Here is a 16,323-nt window from a genome sequence, read left to right as displayed (position 1 = left end):
GTGACAGCTCAATTTGATTTGTACGACAGGCGTTACAAACGTTATGAAATCAGCTCTACTTCTCAGGCTGTGAACCGTTTCACCAGTTCGTTTAACTATTATTTAAAATTTGACATTTAAATAGTTATTTTCTTCTCAAATGGTTAAATTGAACATCGCAGTCGACCCATTTGAGCTTTGACAGTCGAGTAGTTATTTCAGAACAAAGTTGACAGATGGTTAGTTATTCTCAAATTCACGGGAGCAAAAAATAACTTTCGAACTGTCAAGTTTAACCATGCTCCAGAGCAAGGTTATTTCTAACCGGAGGGGAAATAACTATCGAGCTGTCAAATTTTAACTAAAAGTTTAACGAACTGGTGAAACGGTTCACAGCCTTAGGTAGCGGAATCATTCCTTGACCGTGTCTTGTTCTATCCTATTGCACAGTACACCCGATTCTGTTTTTGCACTAGGGATGCGTACCGTGCAAAAAAAGTTTTCAGTTCAAAATTTCAAAAACCGGGCAAAATAAGTAGCACCATTTCTCGACGTTTCATACAAAAATAAGGTTTGGCGAAAAAAAATGTATGGAAACTTTTTTTGCACGGCCGTGTAAAAAAAATCCGTGCAAAAACAGAATCGGGTGTATTTATGATCAGCGTACCGGCCATTATGAACAACGCTCTACCCATAAGTCGACGGATATTCGACTTTTCCATACCTTGAGTGCTTTGAGTCAATATCATTATGTTCCACAAAAAAGCTGAATTATTTTCAATTAAATCACAAGAAAGTCCAACTACTTCCCAAAAGTGAATGACTATTTCTGAAGTTTCCCACGGATTTCATTGGTATAGAAAGTAAATGCTCTCTCGTTAGCGCTGAATACGACCATCATGTGCGATGGTAATGGGGGTGTCAGTCTGTGTGATGGCACATACGTTTCCCCACACTTCTCTGCCACTCCTGCCACTTCCGTAGAAAATTCAAACTGATGCATTGCTGCAACTCACCCAAACTTTTGGGACTTGGACTTTGGATGCTGCTGCTGCTGAAATATGCAAATGTTTATAACGCTGGAAGCGACGAAAACTCAGCCGAGTTACTACTTCTGAGAACGAAAAAGAACTGCATAATGGTATAGGTACTGAGTGCAAACTATTCCGGATGTTCGCTTCACTTTTTCTCTGTCACGGGGCGCGGGGACGAACTCTGATCTCCTCCGTTCTGTGTCCTGCAGTTAGTGGGGTGAAACTTTGTTTCATGGTTAGCATTAGAAAGTGCGAAAGTGGTTCCATTTCAGCTTGAGTCGTGATCTGAAACGGGATCATCAAAAGGTGTTCGGAATGGTTTTGTTCTATCTAAGGTGTAGCAAAGTTATTCAGGGTAGGAGCACTATTTCCTAATTGTTTTAAATTTTGTCAATTGCAGATCGCGAAATACACTGCATTTGCTAAAGGTCATGCGGATTGCATATTTATCGGCGATTAAATACAGCGGTTCGCTTTGGTGAGCGGATTGCCGAACTTTGGCGTACCGCCCACTTTATTTACACTGAATCTTGGCATACAGTCAACCCACAGTTATGGATAGCACACAGTTGGATTGAAACGGATATATTCCATCAAATAGAGTTGCAATAACGCAGAACACATTGTGTACATGTGAACCATAAATCTGTACAGCATCGCAATCAATTATGATATGCTTAAGCTTATTTTTGCTGACCGTAGGAAATAAAATGTCAACCGTATTTCCAGAAGCGTTGATTCATAATTGTGGGGTTTACCACAGTTATGAATCAGAGATAAGACGATTCCGAAACAAACGCCAAAACGTATGCTTTCAATAGCACACCATTCGTTTACCTAGCAGATAAATTGCTTTTATAGTGTTTTGGTCCATAATATGAGTCGATTTGATCCAAAAATGAAAAATTCCGTCGAGATTTTATGCTCACAATGCGAAAGTGATTTCATCAATTCCAATGAGTTAAAGTGCTTTTCATTCTTTTTAAACGCATTCATATTGATTAAGCATGAAAATAATTAATAACACGTGATCTCTTGTTCTCTTCTCTCCCTCAGTGTTATCCCACAAAGACGAACCAAAACCAACAACAACAACAGCAGCAGCAGCAACACCATCATCACCAGGTCACAACGCCAACCTCGTACCGGACCGAGTACGAGCTGTCCGGTTCGTACGTATCGCTTGAATGCCCTTCGCCACCCGGCCCGCCGCAATGCCTAACGGACAACAACCGACGGGATCCTCAGGCTCGCCTAGCCCGAGGCCTGCGGAACCTCTATACCGAGCTTGCCCTCAAAGAACCGGTCCTGCCCACCTGGGTTCAACCGGTGACCCCGGGGCTGCTCTGTCCAGCTCGGCTGGAACCAGAACTAAGACTGCACATCCATTCGCATGGTCTGAACGAGTGCATCTCGGTCGATCAGATTCTGGCCGCCGTTCAGACCAAGGATGGACCCTTCCTGGAAGCACCCCGCCGGGTACTGATCGAGTGTCCACCGTGGGTTACGCGTAGTGCACTCGCACTGCGAATTCTGCACGCATGGAGCCGGGAACCACCATGGCCTCCGCGAGGTCAACCTGTAGCGTTAGCACTTTTTATACCGTTAAACGAACTAAAGGGTTCGTTAGCCAGTTATGTAGCGAAAGAACTATTACCTCGGGGTACACAGAATCCGTTTGCATCCGGGTTCGGGGGTTTCAATGCCGCGTGGAACTCGCTGGAGTCGTTGAAGAGCAAACTGCTGATTGTGTTGGATGGTTACGATGTTCAAAGTAAGTCACGTAAGAACAAATCCGTACAGAAGGACGTCACGGATCTACTGGAAGGAAGATTGTTCCCTGAAGCTAGGGTAATACTGATCAGTGTGACTTCGTCCTGCGGAGAGTTACTTCCACTGATGCAGCGTCACATCACGTTCGAAGGAATCACTTGGGGTCGATCGGTTTCCTTATTAGGTGGAGGTCAATGGGGAGCTCCAACAAGGTTGATTGATTGTGTTCAAGACTGTAGACATTTACGAAATATTGCGAGGACGTCACTCGGATGCCTAGCCATATCGGCTATCTACGCAGCAAATGGTGGCGTTCTTCCAACAGACGAAATCGACGTCATCGCTTCCGTATTTAACTGTGTGGCCAACAATTCTTCCCACACTCAAGTTACTGAGCTCGGCAGGCTAGCTTTGTTCTGTCTCAAAACTAAGCGATCAACAGTCAGTTCAGCGGAATTGAAGATGTACTGCTCTTCTCCGGAAACAAACATCATTGGATGCTTGGATAAGGCTCCAGTTTTCGGACGAACGTCGCGAAGAAAATCCGAGTTTTGTTATACCACCATCTGCCCCGGAATTGCAGAGTTCCTAGCTGCTAACTACATTGTATCGCTTGCCAGCCGCCCAGGTCTACTCGCAGCTGAAGTAGCTGGACTTGCCATCGGAGACGAAGTAGAACCAGAAATTCTCAAAGTCCTAACCTACGCTATGTCTCTGCTGGGCTCGCGTGCTCATCTACTACTTTCCAAGCTTACTCCACTTTGGTTAAGCCCTCAGACCATATTCTCTCTAGCCCTAGCCGGTGGTGAAACCGAAGCCAACCTCACTGCCCTTTGTGAACTCCTAGGAATATCCAAATCACCTCCGATACCACCGCTAGAGGCAAAACCCATCTGGGTGCAAATCAAGTCTACACCCTCAGAACTGCAAGGTTGGGGCTTAGCGCTCAAAAGCCCTACCTGTACGCTCAAAAACCTAGAACTAGTCTATCAGATCGAAAAGAACATGCTGCTCGAATCACGGAACGTAATGGACATCTTCCTCGATGCATTATCAAAGAACGAGAGTGTTACAACACTCCGAATAACTTCACTCATCGAAAACGAAGTTCGTGACTCGGACATTAATTATCTAGCAACTTGCATATCCAAAACCGTACTGAAACCAAGACTGGAAAGCTTCGAAGTTATTTTGACTCTGCTAGAAGAAGATCCCCCCATCCTGAAGCTGCAATCCGTAGTGACAGGGCTGTGTCGAACCATTCCTCGACAACCGAAACTGAGCAATCTTATTCTGGACCTTGGCCTATGCACTTCGCAACTGGTTCAAATTTGCTCAATGCTTGAGAAATGCCCTCACGTCACAAGACTGTCTTTCCCTCATCTGCGCTGTGAGCGAGGTGCCGTCGGAGCGCTTGCAAGCCTTTTGAACGCTCGCCCTCTATCCTATCTTGCACTAGCCTCCAGCTGGGGCGCACGTGATGATCCTCCATCGTCCAGTGGCGTGAGCATGGGTTCCGGCTCTGGAAGCAGTTCTGGAAACTCAGGTCTTATAAAACAATCTTCCCTCACCGGAGCTCCTTCTCCTCGCTCTTATCCAACCGGAATCTTCTCGTCACTGCCCCGAGGCGTACTAAACTCCACATCGAACATGGGTCGCTCGGCTACTCTCCCCCGTCAACCTATGGAAGGACCTCCAGATAAGCGAAGTACCGATTCGGTCATCTCTCGCACATGGTATCCGACTCCAGCATGTGACGGCGGACCTCACAACTCTGGAACACTCCACGAACTCTTACTCGCGGCCCGAGACTCATACTCCCGTCTACATGGATTAGACCTAAGCAAAGCTCAACTATCGCTCGAGGACTCCATGTGTCTGGGAGAAACTGTTCGGGTCTCTACCAACCTTCACTCTATCAAACTGGAAGGTGCTTCACGTCTCAGCGAGATCCTTCCCACAGTACTTGGAGCAAGCGAATCACCCAGCTTACAAATGCTCAGCCTTGGATCGCCTCGAATCGCGCTGGAAGATGCCGCCGTCGGAATGTCAGCACGTGCCTTGGGTAGTTGCATCACACTCAGACTTCTCAGTTTGGACGGATGGAGCTTCAGGATAGAGAATGTAGGAACTCTTGCATCGGTACGGGGCTTCCTATCGTTGACCTCGATCCGCGAGCTTGGCCTGAACAACTGTCGTTTGAACATGTCCATGTTCAAGAGCGACGTCCAAATGCCAAGCAGTGCATACGAATGCCGTTCGGTCGTAAATTTGAAGATGGCAGGGGCTCAGGTAAGTTATCAGATCTAAATCGTGGCGATCAGTTTAACAAGGTTGGTTTCTTCCACAGATGATCTTCTCTGATCACGTCTCAATGAAAGGTCCCCACATGCTACCGTACTTGACCGGTTTTGTAAATCTACGAGAGCTGGATCTTTCGGCACCTTCACGCACCGGTCTTGGTAGTACCACCACTAACCCGTTGATCCTTTCCGACAAGGACATGGTCAGTTTCTTCAGCACGCTCAACGCTCATTTTAGGTTTGTACCCCACTCATCCCGGGAATAAACCGTTCGATCAATACCGTTTCCTCTTCACAGCTCGCTCAACACTCTCAAGATCTGCAACTGGATCGTGCATCTGGACGATGTAAACCGAACGATGAAATCCATCTCGAAACTGTTCAAATCGAGCCCGTTGAGTCACGTCAAGATCGACGGGATCATCGTGCTGGATCGGCCGAAAAAGCAACGGATCGAGTCGATGTTTATGCACGCCCTGCTCGGATCGCTGCCACAGTTGCGCTGGCTGGGCATAACCACGGCCGGTATGAATGACGAGCAGATCGGTGCCCTCGGGACGTACTGCGCCGATATTCGTGGCATGGAGATCGATATCAGGTGAGTGTTTTGGATAACATTTTGAACCTTTGGGCTGTTGAGTTGTTGTAGTTTGTACAATAGCTGTGGTTTGTTTGATATAATTTTGCAACTGAAGGATTTATCGACACTCGACACCATACCAGAATGAATTAGTGGTTCGATAAGATTACAATTTGTAATAGGTAGATCGTTGTTTTTCAATCGATAACCTTGACGATACAAAAGCCAGTGCTACCAGTATCCTTTTTAAGCAAATCAGTTGAACAAATTCAAGTATCAAGGCTTACAATTTGGTTGTTTCTTGCATGCTTCATTCATTTAGCGCAATAGCGAATGCTAGCTTCTTTTTTAAAGTAGGTTAGATTCAAAACCGGCGATATTTTTAGAGAAAATTCATACAATTTTTATTATACTGCACTCAATTAAGTATTTTTGATTTATTTTAGTATTGTAGGAGCACATGCGGTAAACCAAACATCGAATATAGATTGATTTGTAGCAAAAAAATTTCACGAATCATTTTCAAACTTGCAATAAAAACTCTAACTTATGAACTAGCAACACGGCCGGGCTAGCAACAAAGTGCCCTGTTGCAATCCAACTAAACGATGTGAAAGTAGGTCTTTGCCAAAACGACCAATCAGAAGTGGTCTTTTTTGACAGGCAAATGGTTTCAAATTTGCACTAGTACCTGACAAGTCCTGTCCTAGATTTCGATGGGTTCTTCTGTAAAGTTGTTCTGGATGTGGAGCGCTATCTGATGGTACCGTAATGCGGGTAACTTTGACAGTGCGAGACCCATAATATATTAAACGAAATAACAAAGTTTCTGTTAATCAGTTAAGAAAAACAAATGCAAGAGTAAAGAGTATTGGTATGACACTTAATGTCAAAGCTATTTTCGTTGGAATCAAGCACGTCATGCCTTTCCTGCGACCTTTGCCGCCATTGCTGGACCACGCGATGAGCGCCTGAAGTGACCACCAGCTTGACTCCTGGTCTTCGACCTGGTGTAGCGATTGGCCGGATCTGTTGCCCAATTTTGGGGTAAACCACGGGGTTCTGTGTCCCTAACACGCCACACTAACTTTTCCACCTTTCTTATAGGTGGGATCACTTGGGCAAATGCCCAATTTCAGTCTTTGGACTGTTTAGGATCCACTCATAATCCATGGCCTTCATTTGCTACCAATGTATGCTACCAACAGTGATGCCACATACACAGATTTATCTGTAATTTCACAGATTTTTCTTGATTTTGTTTACAGATATCACAGATCACAAATTTTTTAGATAAAAAAGATTTTAGGATATTTCACGAGTTTATGACACGGTTTTTTTTTTTGGGGCCCAGATAGCCGTAGCGGTAAACGCGCAGCTATTCAGCAAGACCAAGCTGAGGGTCGTGGGTTGGTTGGAGACTCGTCAGAACATTTATGCACTGAAATAAATTTTATTGTAGAAACTACTGAATCCATGGTAAAATTAAGAACTGCACCAACGATTTTCCACCGACTACATTAATCTGTTAACTCTACCATAACATAGTCAACAAGAAAATATATTCTGTTTATTTAACCAGAGTTGTAGTATTTATGACTAGAAAACATTCTAGATTTGACATGTTTGGCATTGTACTTTTCACCGTACTGTGTTGTACAGTGGGTGTCACGGATTGAAATACAATGCTCGCGGAACATTACTAAAAGACCTATGTACAAATGAGAGATTCTCTCCTCTCCCGTTCTCTTTCGATTATAGCAGTGGAATACTAAAGATTTTGGGAACGTTTTCACTATAGATCGAAAGTCAATTTCCTTGACTAGCGTTTCATACAAAAAACGCAACAGAAGAGGTTAATATGACTCAGTTATAAATGAAAGAGAAAGTAAACAAAGAGAGCCTCTCAATGTTAGATAGGTCCTTTAGTAATGTTCCGCGAGAATGCTTTGTAGTCGAGGCTACTATGGACATAGTCACATTTACTACACTGCTCAGTGATTTTTACCAGATTATAGTAAACTTAACAGATTTTTGTAGTCGGTTGAAAATCGTTGGTGCAGTTCTTAATTTTACCATGGATTCGGTAAATTATACAACAAAATTTGTTTGCATGTGTGTTCCTGAGAAATAAGTAAAGGGTCAAACACAATGCAACGGCATTACGGCAAGAACGGCAAAACGGAAACACCGACTTGAATGACATTACAATGTTTGGATCAATGTCGACTCAATCAGATTCAACATGAATTTGACAAGTAGAGTGTAGATCAAGATGGGCTTGCCGTTTTGCCGTTGTACCGTGCTGCCGTTCACATTGTGTTTGGGGCTTAACTCTACTCGCAGTTGCTGACCAGCATCACCTCCGTTTTATGATGAATTTGTATTCCCAACTGCAGCTTGACTCCTGTCATCCACGATGCAATGATGTCTAGCGATTCCGCCGTTAGCATCTCCATCTCATCCGCAGTCTTTCCAGTTATTGCAATAACGAAGTCATCTGTGAACCCGACGCTTGACTCCATTCAGCAGTGTCGTACATCATATTCCACAATGTTGGACCAAGTATGGATCCCTGTGGAGCTCCCGCCGTTAATTTGGTTGACAACCGTCCCTGGTTTATGTCGTAGACCAGTACCCGGTTCTGAAATTAGCTTTGCAGAACTTTACACAGATATTTGGGAATCCGCATTCTGTGAAGGACTGCAGCGATAGCCTCTCGACTTACACTGTTCTTAACATTTATCTTTACCACTCGAGCAACTGAACAACTTTGTTAAAGACGTCATCTTTCTAATTGGTCAGGGTCCTGAGATATTTCCAAACAAATATTTTAATATCACTAGCGCAACCTGATAGCAAAATCTCAAATCTTATGGCTCAAATAAAGAGCTTCTGAACAACTCTGTGAAAACCGCAATCTTTTCAAGTGGTCAGGCTCCGGAGATATCTGCGAAACAATGTTTCATGCTCACTGCCGCCAATAAATAGGTGGCGAAATTTTGAATCAACAACGAACAATAACAGCCATTGACTTAATGAACAAATTTGCCAAAGACGCCATCTTTATAATTGGTCAACGTTCTGATATATCAAAACATAGCCAATCAAAAGATTCATGTTCACTAGCACCACCTAGTGGCAAAATCTCGAATTGTCTTGGCCAGAATAATGATAGCCCTTGAGCTGCTGATAAACTTGGCCAACGACGCCACCCATTGAAGTGGTCAGGATCCTGAGCTGAGATATCCACAAAACAGAAGTTTCACAACAATAGAATAGATGGTGAAACAATTGTAAAAACTTTTTCCATTACTGTTTGTACATTGTTTGTACAACAGATCCTATTGTAATTTTATAATTAACTGTAGAGCATGTTACTGCAACTACTTTAGCAATTTTTCCCGCTCGAATAACGGATATATCATACTAAAATTTTAATTTAAAATTAGATCCATAAATGAACCTTGACACATGAGATCATGTTTGACGTTCGCTTAGTCGACAAAAATACCACAGGGGTTTTAGTTTTAACACTGGGATTGTTCCTATCTGACATTTCGGAAGGGACACGAAAAAACAAAATACACCCAAAATTTGAGTTTAAATCAAAGGGTGTGACAAAATCTATAAAAACATAATAAAATGTTTTTTGTACGTAAACAAATGAAAAACATTAAAAAATTGAGTAAACATGTGTTTTTGGCCTAAACTTAAGCGTTTGGCACTAAAATTGGAACAGGGCTTTAGGACCCTATTACCAGGAACTCAATCCAGAGACTTCTAAATTATTCCCGATTTCGCTCCTAGGGGGACGACACTTCCACGTTATCTCCATTTCAGGCCATAACCGACTCAAAACGCCCAAAATATTCAAACGAATCTATTATATTTGAAGTTCCTGATGCTAACCGGATTATGGGTGAAACCTACACGCACTTAAACGGAAACGGTAAACCGAAACTTGGAGGATTATCCTCAATGTAATCAGGGGGAACTTGGGGGTTTTCTTTATCACTGACTGCAAAACACAACTTGTTCGTTTGTGGTGTAAAAACTGAAGAGAGCCTCTTCGGGCTTGTTTATTATTATTTATATGTTCGGCAGCAGTGTTGCGCGTACGCCTGCGCTTGCGCTGACTGCTGAATACACTCTTAAATGGTTTCACACGAAGTGTAATAGAATATACATTAATTCTTCCCCCTTTAGAAGATTGAACAATAATTCAATCGAAACTACAAATGATACTTTTCACTTCTTATTCTAATATCCCTAAATATCTTCGAACGCCTTGGTAGGCCAGTAAGCACTACCAGATCTGACGGAAACTTTCTTTTCTTCAATCTACTTTTTCTTATCTTTGAATTTTCACTTTTTCCTCGATCAGGTAGTTGCCCGACATCGCACTCGTTTGTAATGGAAAACATCTCGGGTTGCTCGACAGTCAGGATCGGCCGACCAGTCTTGACCATTCTCGTCGTTGGTCTTAGTTGACCCCGTGAATCTCGTCCATCCTTAATGAACCGAACTTGAGTTGGATGTGTTGTAGCTGTCATCTTATGTCCAACCATGGTCTGTAATAAGTTTTTATAAAACCGTTTGAGAAAAGATGCTTCTATCCATTTTTCGTGCAAATGCAGAAATGTAATTGTTCTAGAAGGAAATCTACCTTTCAACGTCAAGATAAAACGTATATATACAAATATCCGGATTTCTAAACTCATCTCAAGTATTCTTAGCATTGAAAACCATTTCACAATAAAATTGTCATACTTTACTATTTTCTCAAATATCTGTTTCCGGCAAATACTAGCAGGATGATTTAATCTTTTCAATGAATACAAGATGAGAGAAAACCCATTGTCCGACAATTCGTCTGGAAATCCAAAAGTTGTAAGAAATCCAACAAGTTTCAACTTAGCTTTTGAAAAATTTGTACTATTCTTGACCTCCACCCATTTAGAGAAATTCTTCACCATCAAAAAGAAGGCACGATAATCGAAATAAACATTGTAGAATTGTTTCTCACTAAATGGTGTCATGATAGATTTGTATTTGGAATTATTATGTAGTTTTAGATGAATTGCCAAACTTGCATTGCTTTTACAAGCAGCAACAAACTTCTCATTATCTTCAGAATTACAGGACAAATTTTTCCCTAAATTATTACTGTCTACTAATTTTTGACCATACTCATTGGCAGATACCATTTTTGTTGGAAATCGCAACCAGAAAGCTGCATTGTCAATGATATCAACATTTGCCTGTGTTGTGACTTGAAAAGTTATCATAGATTGTTTTGTAATAAATTGATGGATACACTTTAAAATATTTTCCCGAAAATAAAACGGTACGTCATACACAGTTTTAAAAATTGGAACGTTACTATGTAAAGCTAAACCTGTTTTGCAATTATTCGTAGGATTAGAAAGATCCTTGACAATTACGTCAGAAACTTTTGGCCTAGTATGAGCAATTAGTGCTTCATTATTATCTTTTATGTTATTATTTACTGGCAACGAATTACCAAAAAAATTTCTCCAGTTGGGAAAGAATTCATCCAACCATGGTCTACCTAGCAAAGGCGTGAACTGGTAATCACAATCAAGCACTAAAAGATTTAATTTTGACAACTTGCCATTGTATTGAACCTCAACCTTAGCTTCTCCAGACACTTCTAATCTGGAACCATTTACCACAACAAGTTGTTTAGAGCTTTTCAACAAGGGAAGGTCAAATTTTGAAGCAAATAAATTTTTGTCCATTACTGTAACAGAAGAGCCACTGTCAACCTCCATCTGTACATCAATGTTTTCAATAGATACATTTAGCAAACAAGAATCATTCTTGTCAATGGATGAAACATGCATACATTCTAGATCACCTGATATATCATCATCCAAACTACAGTCAATGGTCATAAGCCTGACCAGCTCTTCGTCCACAGCATCCGAGTCAGTGGAAATCTCATTGGAAATATGGTTGACCTCTTTCTCACTCATATCGTCCTTGAGTTTGTAGCACTTCCATCGTAAATGTCCTCTACGTCCACAGTAGTCGCAAATGCGCTGATCCGACGTCCATTGCTTGCCGTCCATTCTGCCTCGCCGAAGAAATGCACCTGCTGGTAAATCTCGACGCTTTTGTTGCTGAAATTGGAAATTAGCTTTGCGACGATCATCCATGGATCGAAAACCAAAACGACTATTTACTGTATTACGATAACCTTGACGCATTTCTTTCATCCTATGTGCAGGCATTTGTCTTCCATCAGTAAATGGATATTTTGTATTTATTGAAGCCACTTGGTCAACATCATTGTTCTTTAAAGCTTTTGTGTGAGTATCCGCCATTTCCCATGAAGCGATAATTTTGTCCACCTTTTCCAAAGTCAATTTAGCATTGTCTTCAGTAAAAAGTCTATGTCTGAGGGAATTGTTTGTTAAACCAACAAGAATGCGATCAAGAATGAGAAGATTCTTCTGATCACCAAACTCGCAATGTTCCGCAAGCACTTTGAGCGAAAAAACAAAATCACTTGCACTTTCCCCAGGTTGCTGTACTTTTGTACTGAAATTATATCTTTGGAGCAAGACTGAATCAGTTTTGTCAAGTCTCTCCTTAAGCTTTTGAATCAAAATTTCATAGGACACTTCTTCCATCATCGCTTCGGTCGGATAAAGCTTGTCCGCCACACTAAAAAGGTAATCTCCACCTAAAAGAAACATTTGGTCTTTTCTCTGTTCGTCATTAACCTTGTTCACTCGGAAATAGAATGATAATCGTCTGATCCAAGTAGCAAAAGATTGACCTTTACGGTAAGGTTCAATATTAGGAGCTACCACATAAGCCATATTTGTCAAAAACTTAAGCAAAATGCAAAAATAGGCTAATTTTACAACTGATTCACTACACTAATTGCTATCAAAATTTTAAATCGATTAAAATGTTTCTTGACAACAATAAAAATTAATCACTTCGTCAAATGTTTAAAAAAGTTTCACGATAACCAATGTAGTTACAAAATTTTTGAACCAGTCTAATCTTCACAACTGAGTCGTAACAAAAAATTTCCTTACTCACCCGATCGAAACGTAACCTCACCAAAGCCAAACGTAATACTCGCCAACAAGCGGGAAGGGTAAAGCCACTCGCCACCACGTAGCGAAAGTTGAATTGCACCAGGAATCCTCCCGGTAGAACCTGCAATTGACGCCGCAAAATCCGCTGTGCAGTTGTCTACTAGGAATAAAAAGAAAACACTCTTATTAAATTTGCAAAATGAGAATTGTACCCTGCAATATAAAGGATTTAATTGTGTTAATGATGTTACTTTTGTTCTTATACAACCGTCGCCACCAAAGCAAATGGCGTTTCGATAGACAATAATTGTGCCTTCTTACCGTCGGTAAATACCGCCGAAAAATTCCAAATTTTCACTCGCGGAATTTGGTTTCACTGTTCCGCGTGCCTAGTTTTACCTTTATCTTACCACACAGCCAGTTTTGCACCGGTCTATTTCTCCCTCCTTTGGGAGTTGAAAAAAATCTCCACCCGGGATGGTTGCCGCACGAGCTGCTGCACTTTTCGCATGCCAAAAAAACGATTCGCGCACCAATTTTCCTCGTCGCCACTATTATATTTGAAGTTCCTGATGCTAACCGGATTATGGGTGAAACCTACACGCACTTAAACGGAAACGGTAAACCGAAACTTGGAGGATTATCCTCAATGTAATCAGGGGGAACTTGGGGGTTTTCTTTATCACTGACTGCAAAACACAACTTGTTCGTTTGTGGTGTAAAAACTGAAGAGAGCCTCTTCGGGCTTGTTTATTATTTATATGTTCGGCAGCAGTGTTGCGCGTACGCCTGCGCTTGCGCTGACTGCTGAATACACTCTTAAATGGTTTCACACGAAGTGTAATAGAATATACATTAGAATCTATGATTTGGACAAAATAATAAATCTTAAACAAAATCGCACAAAATCAGTCATATCTCAAAAAATCCGATAAAATCACTAATAATTCATCGAAATGCTCAAAATCGATGCACATCCCTAAAACGCAAATGTCAAAGTAGATCGATTCTGATGTTTTGTTTATCTTCGATCTCGCGACTACGAAGTTGGTGAATGTTACCAAGTTGGAGCAGCTACGAAAAATGCAGGGTTTATCTGTCCAAATTGTTAAAAAAGATTAATTTACATATTGTGTAGTGAAAGCTCTTTGATTCTCCTCGGCTGAAACCAATATATTGCAAAGGTAAGGATAATTATATTACGCTACAGAACTGTTTTATTTACTCACTTTGTCTTCTCTTTGGTTCCAGTTTTTAGAATTCAAGTACGGAAACATCTATGTTTATCATGAGTCTCAGCGGTCCCCCTATCGTTGGAAGGTGATTTTCGGACGCAAATGCTCATAAGACATGGGATGGAAGCATTAGAATCATCAATAGTTCTGATAGGGCTAACGGTCTTAAACATACTCCGAATCTTATCAAAATTTACCAGAAGGTAATCCTTGAGGGTTTTCCAGAAACCCTCAAGAAATCTTTGAGATAATTCTCGGCCAGAAATTGCAATAAATGATGTTCAGATGTACTTCAGTAATAATGTTCAATTGTTTAATTATATCGGATGGAATAGCTATTTCCCTCTTCCCATACTGCTTCTGTTTGTTGCCAGGATGTTGTCGAAGGTTGTGATTTGAACTGCTGCAGCTGTTTTGGCCCCACCGGCTGTAATATCAATGTTTATTCCCACGATATGCCTCAAGGAAATTAATATTACTTTTTAGAATGATGTCAGGTTATCATAAGTAAAGATTTTGGCCACATCGATCTCAATCCTGCGATTCCGAGCAATACCAATATCGTGTATTTTGTTATGTGAACGCATAGATTTTAAACAAAAGCCGCTGGCTAGCGACGGTTGTTTTCGTATAAAAAGAAGAAGGAGAGCTGTCAAATTAGCTCGACTATTTTTGTTCCGCTCTGGGCGATTTCAAAACGGGTTTGCTAATTTTATGAGGTTTTTGGGATTATTTCAGTTTTAATCGATTATTAGCATTTTGCTGAGAAAACTACGCAACTGAGTGCGCAAAATTTGCGATAACTTGCAAAAACTACGGAAATGGATAAAATCCGAAAAATGATTCCAATATCCGATATAATGAAAATAATTTGTAGGTAACTAGGAAACTCAAACAAAATTGAGTTGAAATTTCAACCGAATTGATTAGAGTCGCGCCCCTAGTTTCGCTCACTGAGCAATGTTACAACAGAGCTCGGATATCTATATTTTTTTCAATTCACAATGCAAACATATCCCTTTTCTGATAATCCTTAACTATACTTCTCCACCATTATCTGCTAGTGGAATGGATACCATCATAAGTACAACACAATCCGTCCTTGCAGCATCTGATTAAATATTTGAACCTCAACATTCACTGCCTCGTCGTCGTCTGCTACCTATCTCGATAGTTTCGCATCCGAAAGAAAACACCGAGAAAAGCCATTAGTTGTGGATTCGATTCACAGAAATAGGAAAGCTCTGAATACACTGTCAGCCAGCCAGCCAGCGACATTGACACGGGTAGAGAAAATCTCCAATCACTCCGATTGCCGGGATTTCCGCTCGCATTTCACACGTGATTCAACCCCATGAATTCATTTTTCATTTCTGACGAATTTGCTTTTCTTTTGCTTCTATCTTTCCGCCCCGAACCCTGACCCTTTTCTTACGAATTTCCTTCTTTTTTTCCACCGCCCTCCACAGGTTGTGCGACTCGACGATCGAAAATGCAAGATTAATGACGCACCCGCTCGGACTGGACGGCAAGTTTGATATACGGGTGTCGACGTTCGGGACCTCCAACAGCATCCTGGTCCACATCGAGAAGACCTCGACCAAAAGCTTGTCCCGCAAGTGAAAAATGAACGAACAAGCAGGGGCCACGGAAGATGGACCACTTCCTCAGTAAGATTATCCCTATATAAGGGACGAACGTGGCGCCCAACGTCATCGCCATCAAGATTGGATAAAACACAGCAGCGGGAAAGATATTTCTCGTTCGGAATCACGCCGCCACGCAGCGCTATCGATGTCTTTTCTCGTGTCATGTAGCCATTTTTCATCTGGACGTAGTTGGAACTTGTTTTTTTGGGGATGGTTGATAAATGGAACAAGTAGCGGTCTCTGATTTGATAATTATAATACAGACAAACAGACGTAACACACAAAAAAAAACTTTTCAAATTCATCGCCCACTTCACACCATCACCATCTGTTGAGCGTGTTGCAAGAAATACTTATTTTTGCTATAAGACCGGTAGAAGGCTAGTGTGAAATGTCATACACGAAGATAAACGACGCGCGCGCCTCCAGTTGTGAGGCATGAAACAGCGAATTTGAAAATATCGTTAAATGAGCAGTCGATAAAAATTTCGTCAGTGTTACGTCTGTTTGTCTGTGGTTATAACAAACATTGAAGTTTAGGTTAAGGTGAAAGTTTGCTCATTATTTTACGTTTTTGCATTGGTTCAAGTTCACACTCTCGTCACTGTACTTCGACAAACATTTTAACGGTTTGCTCAGGTAACAGTTTGACCAGATAACAGTTTGTCCAGATGGCAGAGGAAAAGCA

General features: G+C 41.5%; 1 protein-coding gene across 1 annotated transcript in view; it reads left to right on the top strand.

The window, feature by feature from the left end:
* The window catches only part of LOC5568718, a 697,097-nt gene extending 681,484 nt beyond the window's left edge, over positions 1 to 15,613 (top strand). The window contains exons 6-9 of the mRNA XM_021857460.1: positions 2,070 to 5,078; positions 5,137 to 5,327; positions 5,388 to 5,687; positions 15,456 to 15,613. Of these exons, the coding sequence (XP_021713152.1) occupies positions 2,070 to 5,078; positions 5,137 to 5,327; positions 5,388 to 5,687; positions 15,456 to 15,609 (3,654 nt within the window). The 3' untranslated portion in view covers positions 15,610 to 15,613. The remainder of the gene's footprint in view (positions 1 to 2,069; positions 5,079 to 5,136; positions 5,328 to 5,387; positions 5,688 to 15,455) is intronic.
* Positions 15,614 to 16,323: the final 710 nt, after the last annotated feature.

The sequence above is a fragment of the Aedes aegypti genome, chromosome 1 (genome assembly GCF_002204515.2).
Source record: "Aedes aegypti strain LVP_AGWG chromosome 1, AaegL5.0 Primary Assembly, whole genome shotgun sequence".
Lineage (NCBI taxonomy): Eukaryota > Metazoa > Arthropoda > Insecta > Diptera > Culicidae > Aedes > Aedes aegypti.
This window is presented reverse-complemented; position numbering and strand designations above follow the sequence as displayed.